Source organism: Leuciscus leuciscus, assembly GCF_965113295.1.
Source record: "Leuciscus leuciscus genome assembly, chromosome: 10".
Taxonomy (NCBI): domain Eukaryota; kingdom Metazoa; phylum Chordata; class Actinopteri; order Cypriniformes; family Leuciscidae; genus Leuciscus; species Leuciscus leuciscus.
Window position 1 is genome coordinate 27,680,046 of NC_138734.1, and position 13,662 is coordinate 27,693,707.

The 13,662-nt window shown below is 39.0% G+C and overlaps 1 protein-coding gene across 1 annotated transcript; it reads right to left on the bottom strand.

The window, feature by feature from the left end:
* Window positions 1-92: 92 nt before the first annotated feature.
* On the bottom strand, window positions 93-13,346 carry LOC309507734 (deoxyribodipyrimidine photo-lyase). Its single transcript, XM_082182080.1, has 8 exons — window positions 12,766-13,346; window positions 11,227-12,034; window positions 10,667-10,839; window positions 9,727-9,811; window positions 9,405-9,637; window positions 6,102-6,296; window positions 2,335-2,560; window positions 93-1,290 (listed from the first exon to the last, which is right to left on the bottom strand). The coding sequence occupies exons 1-8, from the start codon at window positions 12,988-12,990 to the stop codon at window positions 761-763; spliced, it is 2,475 nt and encodes an 824-aa protein (XP_082038206.1). The 5' UTR covers window positions 12,991-13,346; the 3' UTR covers window positions 93-760.
* Between the last annotated feature and the right edge of the window lie 316 nt (window positions 13,347-13,662).

A 13,662-nucleotide genomic window follows, 5' to 3' on the forward strand; every position in this document is an offset into this window, starting at 1 on the left:
TGTCAAATGTGCTTCTCAGATCTAATGTTTGAAATATAGAACCCAATGTACATTTAAAGAAAAAAAGAAGTCATAAATATGTTAAATATAGAACAGCTTAACACCATGATGGATGTGCTAACAAGCCAAGAAATTTGCTCGTTGCATTTATAGTGAACATGCAAACAAATTGCTAAATATTTACTTCCTAATATAGTTGCTTGCAAGTCAAAATAATATCAAAGGTATCTGTTGTTCTGATTTCTAAATATCAGATCCCTCCTTCAATGCAATGAATGAATAGGACCTTTTATTTTTTGCAACCACCAGGTGAAAACCTTAAATTGGACAGCTTAGAAAAGTAATGGTTTGCAATATAAACTCATGAGCAATAATGATAGCACATATAATTACAAAATAGATTATAAATTATCGGGAAAAAATCGGAACAATTCTGTTATTCAGTTACAAAGCAAAACCTGGCATCACACTTTCATACCAGACTTTCATTCTGAACACAAGCTCAGGCAGAAACGAGCCTCATTGCTAGGTGTGACTAATAAAAACAGTATGTGTAAAAACTGGCTCAAAATATGTTTGATATCCTCTGACTGGATGAAATCATAGTCTGAAGCTAAAAAATCTGTCAACTCCCAAAAATCTGAAGACTGGCTGCCTTTCACTGACTGGAATCGACTGATCCAGACTGCAAATCGTGATACATTTTTTTTTTTTTTCAGAAGTCATTTAGTGTTTTCCAGCCTTAAAACATGTCATTCTGTTATTTGTGGGGAATAGCGACACCCCCAGGCACTTTGCTGTAAGGGTCTCTGGTTGGGGTACGCCTGGCCCGGCCACGTGAGGCGGTGGGCTGAGGTAGACCCTCCAGAAGACAACAGTCCCTCTCTAACCTCTCTCTACGCTGTGCAGTCTCACACATCACGCTGGCTGTGAAGTCTCGCTCGTTGAGGAAGGCAATGGTTTCATCCCGTTTGCGACTGACGTAGCCCTTTAGCACAGCGTTGTATGGGTTGTCCTGCCTGTCTGGATCCTCCGAATGGTGTTTAAACTCCATGCGGGTGATGACTGGGAGGAGGAACCCATTTCCTTCATGCCTCACAACATCCCCCATACTGCCCAGAGCTTCCTGTACCAGCCTGGCAGGCAGAGGCACCAGATCACAGCCTGATCGCTGGTCTATAAACTGACTGAAACGCCTCCGCACTGATGCAACATCCTGTAGAGACTGTGCACGTCGCTCCTCAAGGTCAGTAACAACCCGCTCTGGGTAGTTACCCCCTAAAACCACACCTGTGAACAGAAAGCAAACCTTTGTAATGTGACATCTTTCAGAGTTAAACAGAATAACAATATATATCACAATATAGTAATTTTTTGCTGGAAATAAGGTTATGATGCCAACATTTCAAATGATTTTAGATTACATTAAAGCGTCAAAATCCAAATTTCCCCCAAATATTTATGTTCACTTTAGACTCAATACTCAAGACTGGTATTTAGACATTATGCTAGTCACTAGCATCATGGGAAGAGGGAGTGCTGGTGGACAAGCTACACCAACTCAGTTTTGCTTGAGAACGGCTGGTCCACCAGCTAGACTAGTACTATATCTGACCAGTACTATATGAATTCCAACATGGAATTCATGCTGATTTATGCTGGATTTTTTTTAGCAGGGGTGTTTATGTAAATACACACCAAGATTGGCATTTAGACATAAGTATTTGAAGCTCAATAAACCGCAAAAATGAACGCAATTCAATATTTACATGCTGTCGGACAGGCGGCTTTCTGTTTAGTTCTCTGTCACGTCTTATTGCACTTAAATGGTTTGAAATTGCTCTAATGTCTCTGGTGTCTGTCATAAATCTTGGTCATAAAAATTTAACGGTCATAAATCTTGAATTATTTAGAGCACAGACTTGATCTCTTTTCAAAGACGACACTAGTCTTGGCAAAATATTGCTGAAGTGAAAAAAAATATTTTCCATTTATTGTTATGAAAAATCCACAAAAATCCAATTTTTTTTATGAAATACATATTTTCAAAAACACGTTTTACTCCAAAACTGCAAGAAAATGAAAGCCATAAATTTAAACAAGTTATGTTCCAAATTTGAGCTTGATATCTCAAAAAATGTGCTTTCAGTAAGATTTTGTTTGGCCCCAGTTCCAAAAGTTTTCACTAGATGAAATTAGTTTTCCATTCATTTTCAATGAAGTCATTTTAAAATGAAGCATTATAAAATGACCATTTTATATGTGATATTAATAGTATAGCTCATTTAATCTGTCTCAGTTTGAGATAACCGTGAGCAGATTAGCATAACACACCTTCCCTACGCAGCATTGACGCTGGACACTTCCAGGGCTTATGGATGAGGTCATCAGGGAGGGCCTTCAGCTCAGGACACCACTGCCGCACATAGGTGCCATAGGGGTCACAGGTCAGTGCTGCATCAACAGGGTGCATGACGAAGTTCCAGTGATCCAGTCCACACATTCCTCCATTCTGCCACATCATGGCATCTATGGAAACATCAGCATCTAGCAGCGTGTCCTATAAAATGGAGAAAAAGTGTTGAGATGCTGTGCTCAATGGTCCATTACAGGTCATTTCTCAAAGTGTAACACATTTTCTATCAATAATCCAGAAACTCAATGAGTGAAGGCTAAACTCGCCAGCACAATGGTACTGTGATGCAGGTGGTTGCCAGGGTGTTGCTATTAGAGCCCGACCAATATTAGGCATTTTCCAAACTATCGGTATCGGCATTTATAATGGCTGATAAATGAATATTTAAAAAATAAAATAAAAGCGGACGAAACACCCTTCAACCATGTTATGAGTGTTGCCGCTGCATAGTTTGTCCACCAGAGGGCACTATACAAGGAAGATCGCTAACATCAATGAGCTTGGAAATCACAACGAACTTATTCTGCCTAAATAAAGTAATGATTACTGTATTTATAACTAGCATATCTGTAGTTCCAGTCTCTGCATTGTAAAATGTAAGTTAGGCACGTGAGGAGTGAACATTTAGACATAGAGAAAAAGTATCAAACAGCCTGTGCATAAAAGTTAGCTTTTCTTTTACACGTGTGTGAAATCCAAGTGTGCGTTGCGGACTTCGTTTAGCCGCAGCATTAATGTATTCATTAATGTATTTAGTGCATCACTAAGTAGTAGATTTTAGAAGGCAGGCAGCAAATGATGATTGAAAATGGTTTGTTGTAGCTTGATGGAATAGATGGATAGAATTAAAAGAGTGCAGGTAAAGGGATAAGCAAGTTGACATTGTAATTATAAGGTAGCTTATAACATTGACATTTGGCAGACGCTTTTATCAAAAGCGACTTACATTGCATTTCAAGGTACACATTTACAATCTTATCAGTTCTTCACACACACACACACACACACACACACACACACACACACACACACACACACACACACACACACACACACACACACACACACACACACACACACACACACACACACACTTACATAATTGAATTATTACTGTCAATATTAATAATAGTTGACTTTTTTTTGTTCAAAGGACTTTAAGTTTCATATCTTAAGTTTGTATTTTTATACATTATATTTATTAGAACTTTAATATATTCTGTTCTGTTGTGACAATAAAACAAACAAGTTTATTTTTAAACTGCATTATCATATTATTTTAGTAAGGCTGAGGAATCTTAAATAACGACAAATAACTAATGTTAGGGAAATCTGTTCATGTTTTGTTACGCGTTTCTGGATTTAAAAAATATATATATATCGGCCGATATATCGGACTATCGGATTTTTAAATCACCAAATATTTGTATCGGTATCGGCCTTAAAAATCCTTTATTGGTCAAGTATCAAAGATATTAGAAAATTGTACTCTCTACTTGACTACATTTTTTAATAAGTATATGTACGCTTTACTCCAATACATTTGTGACGAGTAAGTGGACGGCTGTATCCAAAATCACATACTTTCCTACTATATAGTAGGCGAAAAACAGTATGTGATAAAAGAGGTATGTCCAAGAGATGACCTGGGATTCTGAAGCGTGCATACGATGGAAACATTACTATCCCATGAGGCCACAGGAGAGGATTTGTTAATGGCAGTGTAGGTCATGTGATAAGGGCAACATGGCGAATGTAGTTTGTCCAGATTCAATTTATACTATACACACTATACCATACCCAAAAATGAAAATTCGGTCAGTAATTACTCACCCTCATGTTGTTTCAACCCCGTAAGACTTTCGTTCATCTTCGGAACACAAATTAAGATATTTTTGATGAAATCTGAGAGCTGTCTCACTCCTCCATAGGCTGCTATGTAATCGATATGCCATCCCAGAAAAGTTAGTAAAGACTATTGTTAAAATAGTCAGTGACTACAGTGGCTCAACCTTAAGTTTATCAAGCGACGAGAATACTTTTTGTGTGCAAAACCCCCCAAAAATAACGACTTTATTCAACGACTTATTTTCTTCTGTGTGGGCCTCTGAGTGAGTTCACGAGAGCGCCACGCCGCATGCACGAGAACTGAGAAGATGACGCAGATGGGTCTCGATGTAGTGTTTAAAATGGTTCTAAAGTGTGCACTCCTGGATGTCCGAATCGTGAGAAACCAACGAGAAAACGTAAAAGTGCCTTACCAATGCCGCAAAATGAATGGCTTACCTTTCACACTTTCCCATCAAATGATCGTGAGCGTCCTCTTTTCAGTTCTCGCGCATTCGGCGTGGCGCTCTCGTGAACTCACTCAGAGGCCCACACAGAAGAAAATGAATAGTTGAATAAAGTCATTATTTTGGGGGTTTTTTGCACACAAAAAGTATTCTCGTCGCTTGATAAACTTAAAGGGATACTTCAGGATTTAGCATTAAGCTTTGTATTAGTAGAAAACCTGTAGTATTTTCGAAATCGTCATTTTGCGTCATCGGAGGATTTTCTGGCCAGAGACTAAAGACTAAAGCCAGTAGAAGGCGTTGTTCCGCATGTTTTCAGCCGTCTTTCTTTGGAAGCTAAGCTAGCAGGCTATTGTTCTGTGAAGAAAGCTGAGTAGCAGGAGAAAGCTGAGTAGTAGGGGTTACCATCCTCTTTTTCCCGGACTTGTCCGGCGGGCGAGATCGTTCAAAATGTCCGGGATTCGGCTTTTGCTTTCTGCAGTCGCCATTCATTGTTTACACGCACACCTTTTGTTTCAATTTAACTGAATTCATTCCGATTGGTGAATCTGAATGTAGTGTTTACATGAACGCTAAACAAGTGATCGGTTGATGTGCGTTTTACCATTGCTAAGAAAATTCCCGCTCCTCCGTGAGAGATACGTGACCGGCTCATCAGTAATCACGCCACCGGCCTCGCGTCGTTCTCCCGCGCCCCTCACCCTCGTCCTGCTCGCCACAGTAAACATGATGAATGGCGACTGTAGAACGCAAAAGCCGAATCCCGGACATTTTGGGCGATCTCGAAATCCCTGGCAAACTCATCATGGAGACTCAAATAGTAGCCAAGCCTTGTTTTCAACTGCGCTCTCTTACCGGTAGGCGTGGCTTGGGAGTGGCCTCCTAGGGCAGCGAAGCAAGTGCATTCTGGGAGTTGTCTTTCATCCACATAAGCCAAAAATACATTTTCTGGCTTTTCTCAGTTTAGAAAGCTCCAAATTCAAAAATTTCTTCACATTTCTTCTACATAAATGACCTATTTTAAATACACGTTCATCTTTCCAGAGGTGAAGTATCCCTTTAAGGTTGAGCCACTGTAGTAACTTGGACTATTTTAACAATAGTCTTTACTAACTTTTCTGGGCCGGCAGATGCAATTACCTAGAAGCCTATGAAGGAGTGATCCCGCTCTCAGATTTCATCAAAAATATCTTAATTTCTGTTCCGAAGATGAACGAAAGTCTTACGGTGTTGGAACAACATGAGGGTGAGTAATTACTGACATAATTTGAATTTTTGAGTGAACTAACCGTTTAATACTTATAGTTAGGGGTATTACATTAGCTGTAGCATAACATTATATAATCAGATCAAAATCAAAAGAATTATTTGGTGTCTTCTGTATGTGTCACCTGAAACCAGCGGTATCCTTCTTGCCAGGGAAAATGCAAATAAGCAATGAGGAAGGAGGCCACCACATGTCTCATGTAGTTGTTCATCCAGCCAGTTTGCCACAGCTGTCTCATTGCTGCATCTACCAGCGGGTACCCTGTGAATCCACGCTGCCAGGCCTTTAGATGGGCACGGTCTGAACTCCAGCGCAAAACCTGCATTGGGTAAAACGTTTTGAGTATACAAATGTAATCATGATGATAAATCGCATTACTAGACATACAAATTCTGATGATTGTCAATGCAAAAGTCGCCACCAAGATTCTAGGATGTTTCCGGTGGTTGCACTCTCAGAAAAAAAAAGGTACAAAAGCTGTCACTGGGGCGGTACTCTTTAAAAATGTAGGCCTATGCATTTTGAAAACAAAACTTGAACTGAATTTAGCTGGATGATAACATCACTGTTTTCAGCTGTTTTATAGCTTAATTGAACTCATTTCTTAATTGATTAATTTTACGCAGTTTTTAAACTGAACTGAATCAACACTGAACTGACTTCAGCTGAATAATGACACTACTGCCTTAGAGCTGCTTTACAGCAGAATTAAATTCTGTTTGCATCATTGATCTTTATTTTCCAGTTCATCACTGAAAAACTGCTTTGAAACAATCTAGTACGGGGGTCGGCAACCTATGGCACGCCTGCCAACACTGGCACGCGGAGGGGTAATTGCTGGCACGTGTGAAAAAGTGAGATTCAGATAAAGTACCTCCCACCTGCATACAGATCTACATTTTGAGGTAATCATTCCTCATAGTAACACAGCTTGTTTTATTAAGTTAGGAGTTATAAATACTAGTATAGTGCCACCATGCACACACAAGTTACCGACTTACAGCTGACAGCTTGTTTTGCTGTAAATAGTTAAAGTTATAAATTTCAACCATGTATATAGAGTCCTTATTTAACATTCCACACACATCAAAATGACTGTAGCCGCGTTTCCATTACCCTTCAAATTGCGCAAATTGAAATTGCGAATTGAAAATACGCTTAATGGAAACACGTCAATTTCGCAAAAACTCCCATTTATCGCAAAAAAGTTTTTACGCTCTCATGAGGTGGTTTTTCAGGCAATTCGAAAAATGAATATTTCGCAAAACTGCAATGGAAACAGTTTTTGCGCATTTACAGTCACCTGACTTAGAAGACGCAGTGTGTTTGAAGTCCATGTATAGCTACGCAAATAATAATAATTTTATATTATTTTATTATAACATTTAATAGGCTATATTTAGAAGAGGCTTTTATGCAAAAAAGGAACAAAGCTGAGCGTGGAGCGCGCACTGCATGACACGGAGGCGCGGCCGCAAACACTTGCATGTTCCTATCAACAGTGGAAACAACTTATACTCTATCATTTCTGGTCAGACAGAAAATAATAATACATTATTCTCAACCACTTTTATTTGTGTAAACTCACAATAACAAGAAAATGCTGTGCTTTTGTAAAATAAAAGAAACAATCAGACGCACATGATCTCCGTAAACTGGGGCGCGAGAACTGAAACAAAATATAGCCTGTGTAGGCTAAAGCTTGAAATGTCCACTTTAAAACGAACAAATTCGAATCGAAAGCTAATACCTTCTGATTATGTAGGCTAATCCGTATGAAAGTTGCATTTCTCTCTAAAAGCGCATCTGATAACAGCGGAGATGGAGATGTGATTTTAGCCGACACTTAGAAAACAATAGTTTATTAATTATATTAATGGCTCTTCTCATTCAGCACTGCGGGAAATACATCAATTCCAGTTTCTAATTTGGCCTTAGAAAACCAGTAAAATCGACATGTTTTCCATATTAATTTGTGAATATTTTAAATGTTTAATAAAGGGGCAAAAAGTCATAAATAAAGCACAGCAGTTGTGTGTAGCCAGTTCAAATTAAAATTTTGGTGTTCAACTTGTTTTAAGAAGACAACAACCGTTCATTTTTCGTTTTTCAATTAGGGGTTAAAAAAGGAAAAACAAATAGACACAAAAGTTGCCTACATGGATCATTTGGACAGAACACGAGACAGAATTATTTATTAAATTCATAAAAGAAACAATAATTAGCCTATAGGAATACTGGATTCTAAATCTCAAAGAAATGCCACAATCGGAGCAGAAATGAGGGCGAAACACCCAGAAACTCCTTATATGTGTCGTTCGGGGGTCTTTCCCTGCCATTAATGCTTGGATAACACGCCACGTCTCCTTCCATTAATAATAATAATAATGTCTAATGCGGTGGCTGTGATATTATAACCAACGTCCGTTGCCGTGATTTTTGGAATGACTTATCGCGAGAGAAAAAAAGACGTTTTAGTCGCATAACATCGGTTAATGGAAACGCCGTCATTTCGCAATAGTTTTTTATCGATATTTAGATAATAGCGCAAAACATTTGCGCAAATCTGTAATGGAAACGCTGCTTGTGATGCATGCGGAAATTACATTCATGTTTGATAGCTATCCAATCGTGAAAAAACCTGGGGTAAATGCCCTTCGAAAGAGAGGGAATTTTTGTTCACATTCCAGATGAAACTGGACAAAATGCATCTGGTTGTTGAAGTCGCATACTGTATGTAAATCAGTGGCAACGTTTCACAAAAACCAAGGGTATGGCATGATTCCTTCTGGTCATACAACAACTACTTTGCCCAGAATAATTCCCTTTTTCTCTATTCCGCAAATGAAACTGAAAGTTCAGCGTCACATCCACAGCTCAACACACAGTCGTCTTCATTAAAAGTAGTGTTACTATTATTTTACCAGTGCTGATGTTGCTCTCTCTCCAATTGCTGTCTTTGACCATGAAATTAGCTGATGATAAATAAAATGATAAACAAAATGAAGCTTTCAATGACCAAGTATAAACGGAACAGTTTTGTAACAAAACGAATGAATGACCAGGTGTAAATAGGCCCATAGGAAATCGCTTAATCAACGTGTTATTTAAACCTGAAAACAAATATAGTAAAGGATTTTGACAAATATAAAACTAATTTTATGAAAAATTCCTTCAGAAATATTTAAGGTTCTGTATATGGGTTGTGGCACAGTGATTCACTCTGAAACTTGAAAAAAGGCACTTCATGACATAAAGGTTGCCGACCCCTGATCTAGTATAAAGTGCTATATAAATATCTCCTCAAGTCACAAGATTGATTTGACACCAAAATCCCATCCTAACTGCGATAATACTGACTAGACATGATTTTGCTCTTTCCATACAAGCACAAGCATTGAGTGGGAATAATAAATGGGAATCTTGCCTTATACGGTGGCCTGATGGACTCCCAGGGCAGGTCTGGGAAAAGGCACAGCTGCCAGTACGCCAGGTCCCTCCAGGCCAGTTTGCGCTGGAATTTGGGAGATCTGCAGCGAGCTCCACGGGCGTCCCATAATAGGTGACGTGCACTCAGCTGCCCAAAGTGCAGATATGGAGATATAGAGCTGGTGTTTGGGGCATCCGCTCGACTTGACTCCTTTTCATAACGGTACACACCTACAATGAAGTCAATTGATGAGTGCAAAATAATGGATGGGCTTGTAATACAACTACAATAAAACATGCACCTTGGAAATGTGTCTTACCATCTCGCAGGAAGGCCTCAAGATGGGCCTGAGCTCCTTTTTCACTGAAGTCCCATGATTTCCGAATGTTCGCGGCCCAGTCAATCTGTCAGTACCATATAATAACAGCAATTAGATCTTAGGGGCCGTTCACACAGGACATGTTTTTGCATTCCACTGCGTTACTTTTGCATTGCGTGTAAACATGCTAGATGGTAGTCTTTGACAGTTGCGATCATGATTTGCATCATTTGCATGGCATGGTGTTCTAAAATACGCAAGACTCAGGTTAAAATAAGTTAAACTTTTAAAAATGTGCCTCAAGACCTTATGATTTCCTCCATTTTACTGGTTGCGTCTTGTGTCTTTCAACATGTGAATGGCCTCTTAAGTTACATGAAGAGAGATCTTTCTGATGCATATATAAGAGGTAAGGTAAGATTCAGTACAGACTACAGAAATCTATCAAAACATTTTATTTTATTTTATGAATTGCATCATGCAAAAAGTGCGAAGTGAATTAAAAACAAATGAACAGGAGCAAACGTTTCAGCACATTGCTATCTTCAGTGGTTCGAACAATTTTTTTGATATAACAATAAAACAAATTCATCATAGTAAATTCAAAAGGATTTTTTTTTTATTAAAAGTCAAATGTGATACACATTTCAACATCAATATTATTTTTTATTCTAAAACATGAACCCCCAGGTTCAAAGACAAGGCTTAAGACTAGTCCCAGACTAAAATGAATGTTTGAGCTGTTTTAACTGAAAGCAACTTGCACTGTCATATCTTAAAATATATCAGTGTCATTGTTTTGTCTCAAGATGCTCAGCAGTAACGTTTATTTCTAAGGCACGTTTATAAAAGCTACTTATACTGTATGTCCAAACTGAACTAAGCTAATCCTTAGTTTAGGATTAAGCAGTGTTTGTTAGTGGTGGTTTGAATATTTCACCTCTGTGCCATCTTTCCTGCGTGGCATGCGTGCAAGCTCCAGATCAACAAGCGGGCATCCCTGCGGCCATGTTGATGGAGCAGGAAGGGCACCGGGGGCATCCAGTGGAGCTCCCAGTCCACTGCCAGGGTTCTGCTGGCAGCAGTTCATAAAGTGAGAGACAGAGCCGATACCTGTAAATAAATGTAGAATATCTTAAGACTAGCACTTTAAAAGATTTTGGTGGTGCTTGCCCTTGCAAAAGTCACCGCCATCAAGGTGTAGTAAGCTTAAAAATGCTGCCTTTGGAGGATGCATCAAGGCACATCCGAAATCCAGTGTTAGTTTTACTTCCTGTCTAATTAATTTTGACTGTTTAAGCCTTCAAATTATGTCATTTATGATGATCTCTAAAATATGGGGGGAAAGGCAATAAAAAAAAAGAGTGCCAAGCATCCTGCTTGCAGGACACTGACAGTTAACAGGTTAAACAACATTTCAGAAATCTTGTAATACAAAACAATTTTCTTAATTAACTCAACAAGGGACAATATGGTGAGCTGCTGCACTGCATTACCCACCTCGTAGTCCAACGCCCCGTGTGGTGACAGCATAGGGGTCTCTAAGGCAGTAGGAATGGTAGATGTGGCAATTAACACCTTGTTTCTCCAGTGCCTCCCACACGCTGTCATCTCTTTCCTTTAACCACGGCTCATACAGGGCCGTTGCCGCAACCGATGCTGACCCCGTCTCAGCGATCAACCCCTGCAGCGCTGTCAAAGATGAGGGCTCTGCCTTCAGGATCACCAAGTGGCTTCCAAGCTGCTCTAGAGAGAGGTTCAGACTCACTAGTGCCTGATGCAGCCAGTATTTACAGGCCCCGCCGGATGCCACAGTAACCCCTGGGCCCTCCTCCTCCACTGCATTCCACAAAAAGACTGGTATTACTGGTGCACCAAGCTCCAGGCAGCCAATCAGAGCAGGGTTATCCCACATGCGGAGGTCCCTTCTGAACCACAGCAGAACAGGTCGCGGTCCCGATGGGTTCTTCAACAGAAGTTCCTTCTTACGCAGACGCCTTTGTGACCTCTTTGACTTTGTGACTTTGAGATCATAATTGTCTTTATTTATGTTTTTAATGGCACATGTGGTTTTATGTACTTCAGTATCTAGTGTCCATTTTGTAATAGGCTGGTTCTCTGGTTCTACGGCTGCATTGACTTTTGGCTGATCACCACCTGAAGTTACTGTAGTCATGTCAGCATAGCTTTTGTAACCGGGAGGCATTTGAGGCTGATGGTCTGAATTCTGCTGCCTAAAATCTGTTTTGATGTGTTTGGTTTCATTAAGAGACAGTGTTAAGGCCAACTCTAATTCATCTGCTTCATCCTGAAAAAAGAAAAGAAAAAAAAAACATAAAAAAAAAAGGTATTCAACATTAGCCTATATAAACAACATCTAACTCTTATTATGCAACAAATATGTTAATCTGTATTGAAAACCCCTGAAATGCATTTATGAAATAAGTCTCTTTCTCACCAATGCTACATTTATTTGATAAAAAAATACAGCAAAAATATTAATATTGTGAAAATAACACTTATGTTATATGTTAATATATTTTAAATTGTAATTCATTAATTTGATAGCAAAGCTGAATTTTCAGCATCAATACTCATAATGAATTTACATCATAATATGCTGATTTACTGTTCAAGAAACATTTCTTGTTATTATCAGTGTTATCAATGTTGAAAACAGTTTTGTGGAAAGTTTTTTTTCAGGATTTTTATTGATAGAAAGTTATTATTAGAACGTTTAAAAAAAAAGAATAGACAGTGAAAAAGAACAGCATTTATTTGAAATAGAAAGCTTATTGTAACAATGAAAAGTCTTTACTGTCACTTTTGATCAATTTCATAGGCAACATTTTATAATGATCATTTCTTTAAAAAGGACACACCTGTCACTACCTTAAGCCATGTCATCAACCCAGATCTATGCTTTATTTAGGTATTTGACTGGTCTCTGCGACAATGTTGTAGCCTATACTGTTTTATTGTATATTGTTAAATACATTTGACAGACAGACAAACATAGGCTACATACACACACACTACCTTAGAGAAGTACTCCAGAAAGATTGCAGTTAGCTGACTGTGTAGATGTTCATGTCCGGATGAAAGGGGTTCGATCACGTCCAGAAAGTGTGTTCGGGTGTCTGTGTCCCCCAGCAGAGACAAACACAGACAGAAAAACCCGTCCGGATCCTCACGACCCAACATCAACTCTCTCAGGAGTGCACGGACCTGAGACACGGACTTAATATCTTTGCCTACAGACATTCTCTTTGACCAAATCCGTCACTTTTCAACACAGTCAATATATAATAGCCTAATATATCAAAATCATTTGCAACAGTTTGCGTCATAAAGAGACAACCCTGATAGGTAGACTAAAATGTATCCGTAAATCTCGTTACAAAACGCACGAATGAATGACGAGTTGACAGGTTACAAAAGAAGCCGCTGCTGGGGTTTCATAATCGGCTGTATAGAAAACCCCCACGGGTTTTACTTCTGTTTAAATAACATGCATATGTTTCATTATCGATACATCTGAAATGTATATAATCCTGGATTCATTACTTACATGAAATACATGTACTTTACTTTCGTATCTTAATCATGGTGAGTGACTATGTAACAGCTTCTCCAGCATAGTCTCCAGTGCCTGTGGAGACTGAGAGGCGGTGCTAAATGAGCTGTCTGACCAATCACGGTCGAGCATAGTGCAGAGGCTCTTCCCCCTCAGTGAGGCACGTGTTAACCCAAACACACACGAGAGCCAATTAACCAGGAGCATTTAGGCAGAGAAACGAGACGCTTGCTCTATGAACGCAATACGTTAAAAAAAAGTGTCACAATAAGATGAGATGACATTATTCTACTCACCCTTCAACCATCGAACATTAAAAGGAAATTTAAAGTGTAAAAGCATCAAAAAGGTACTTTCAA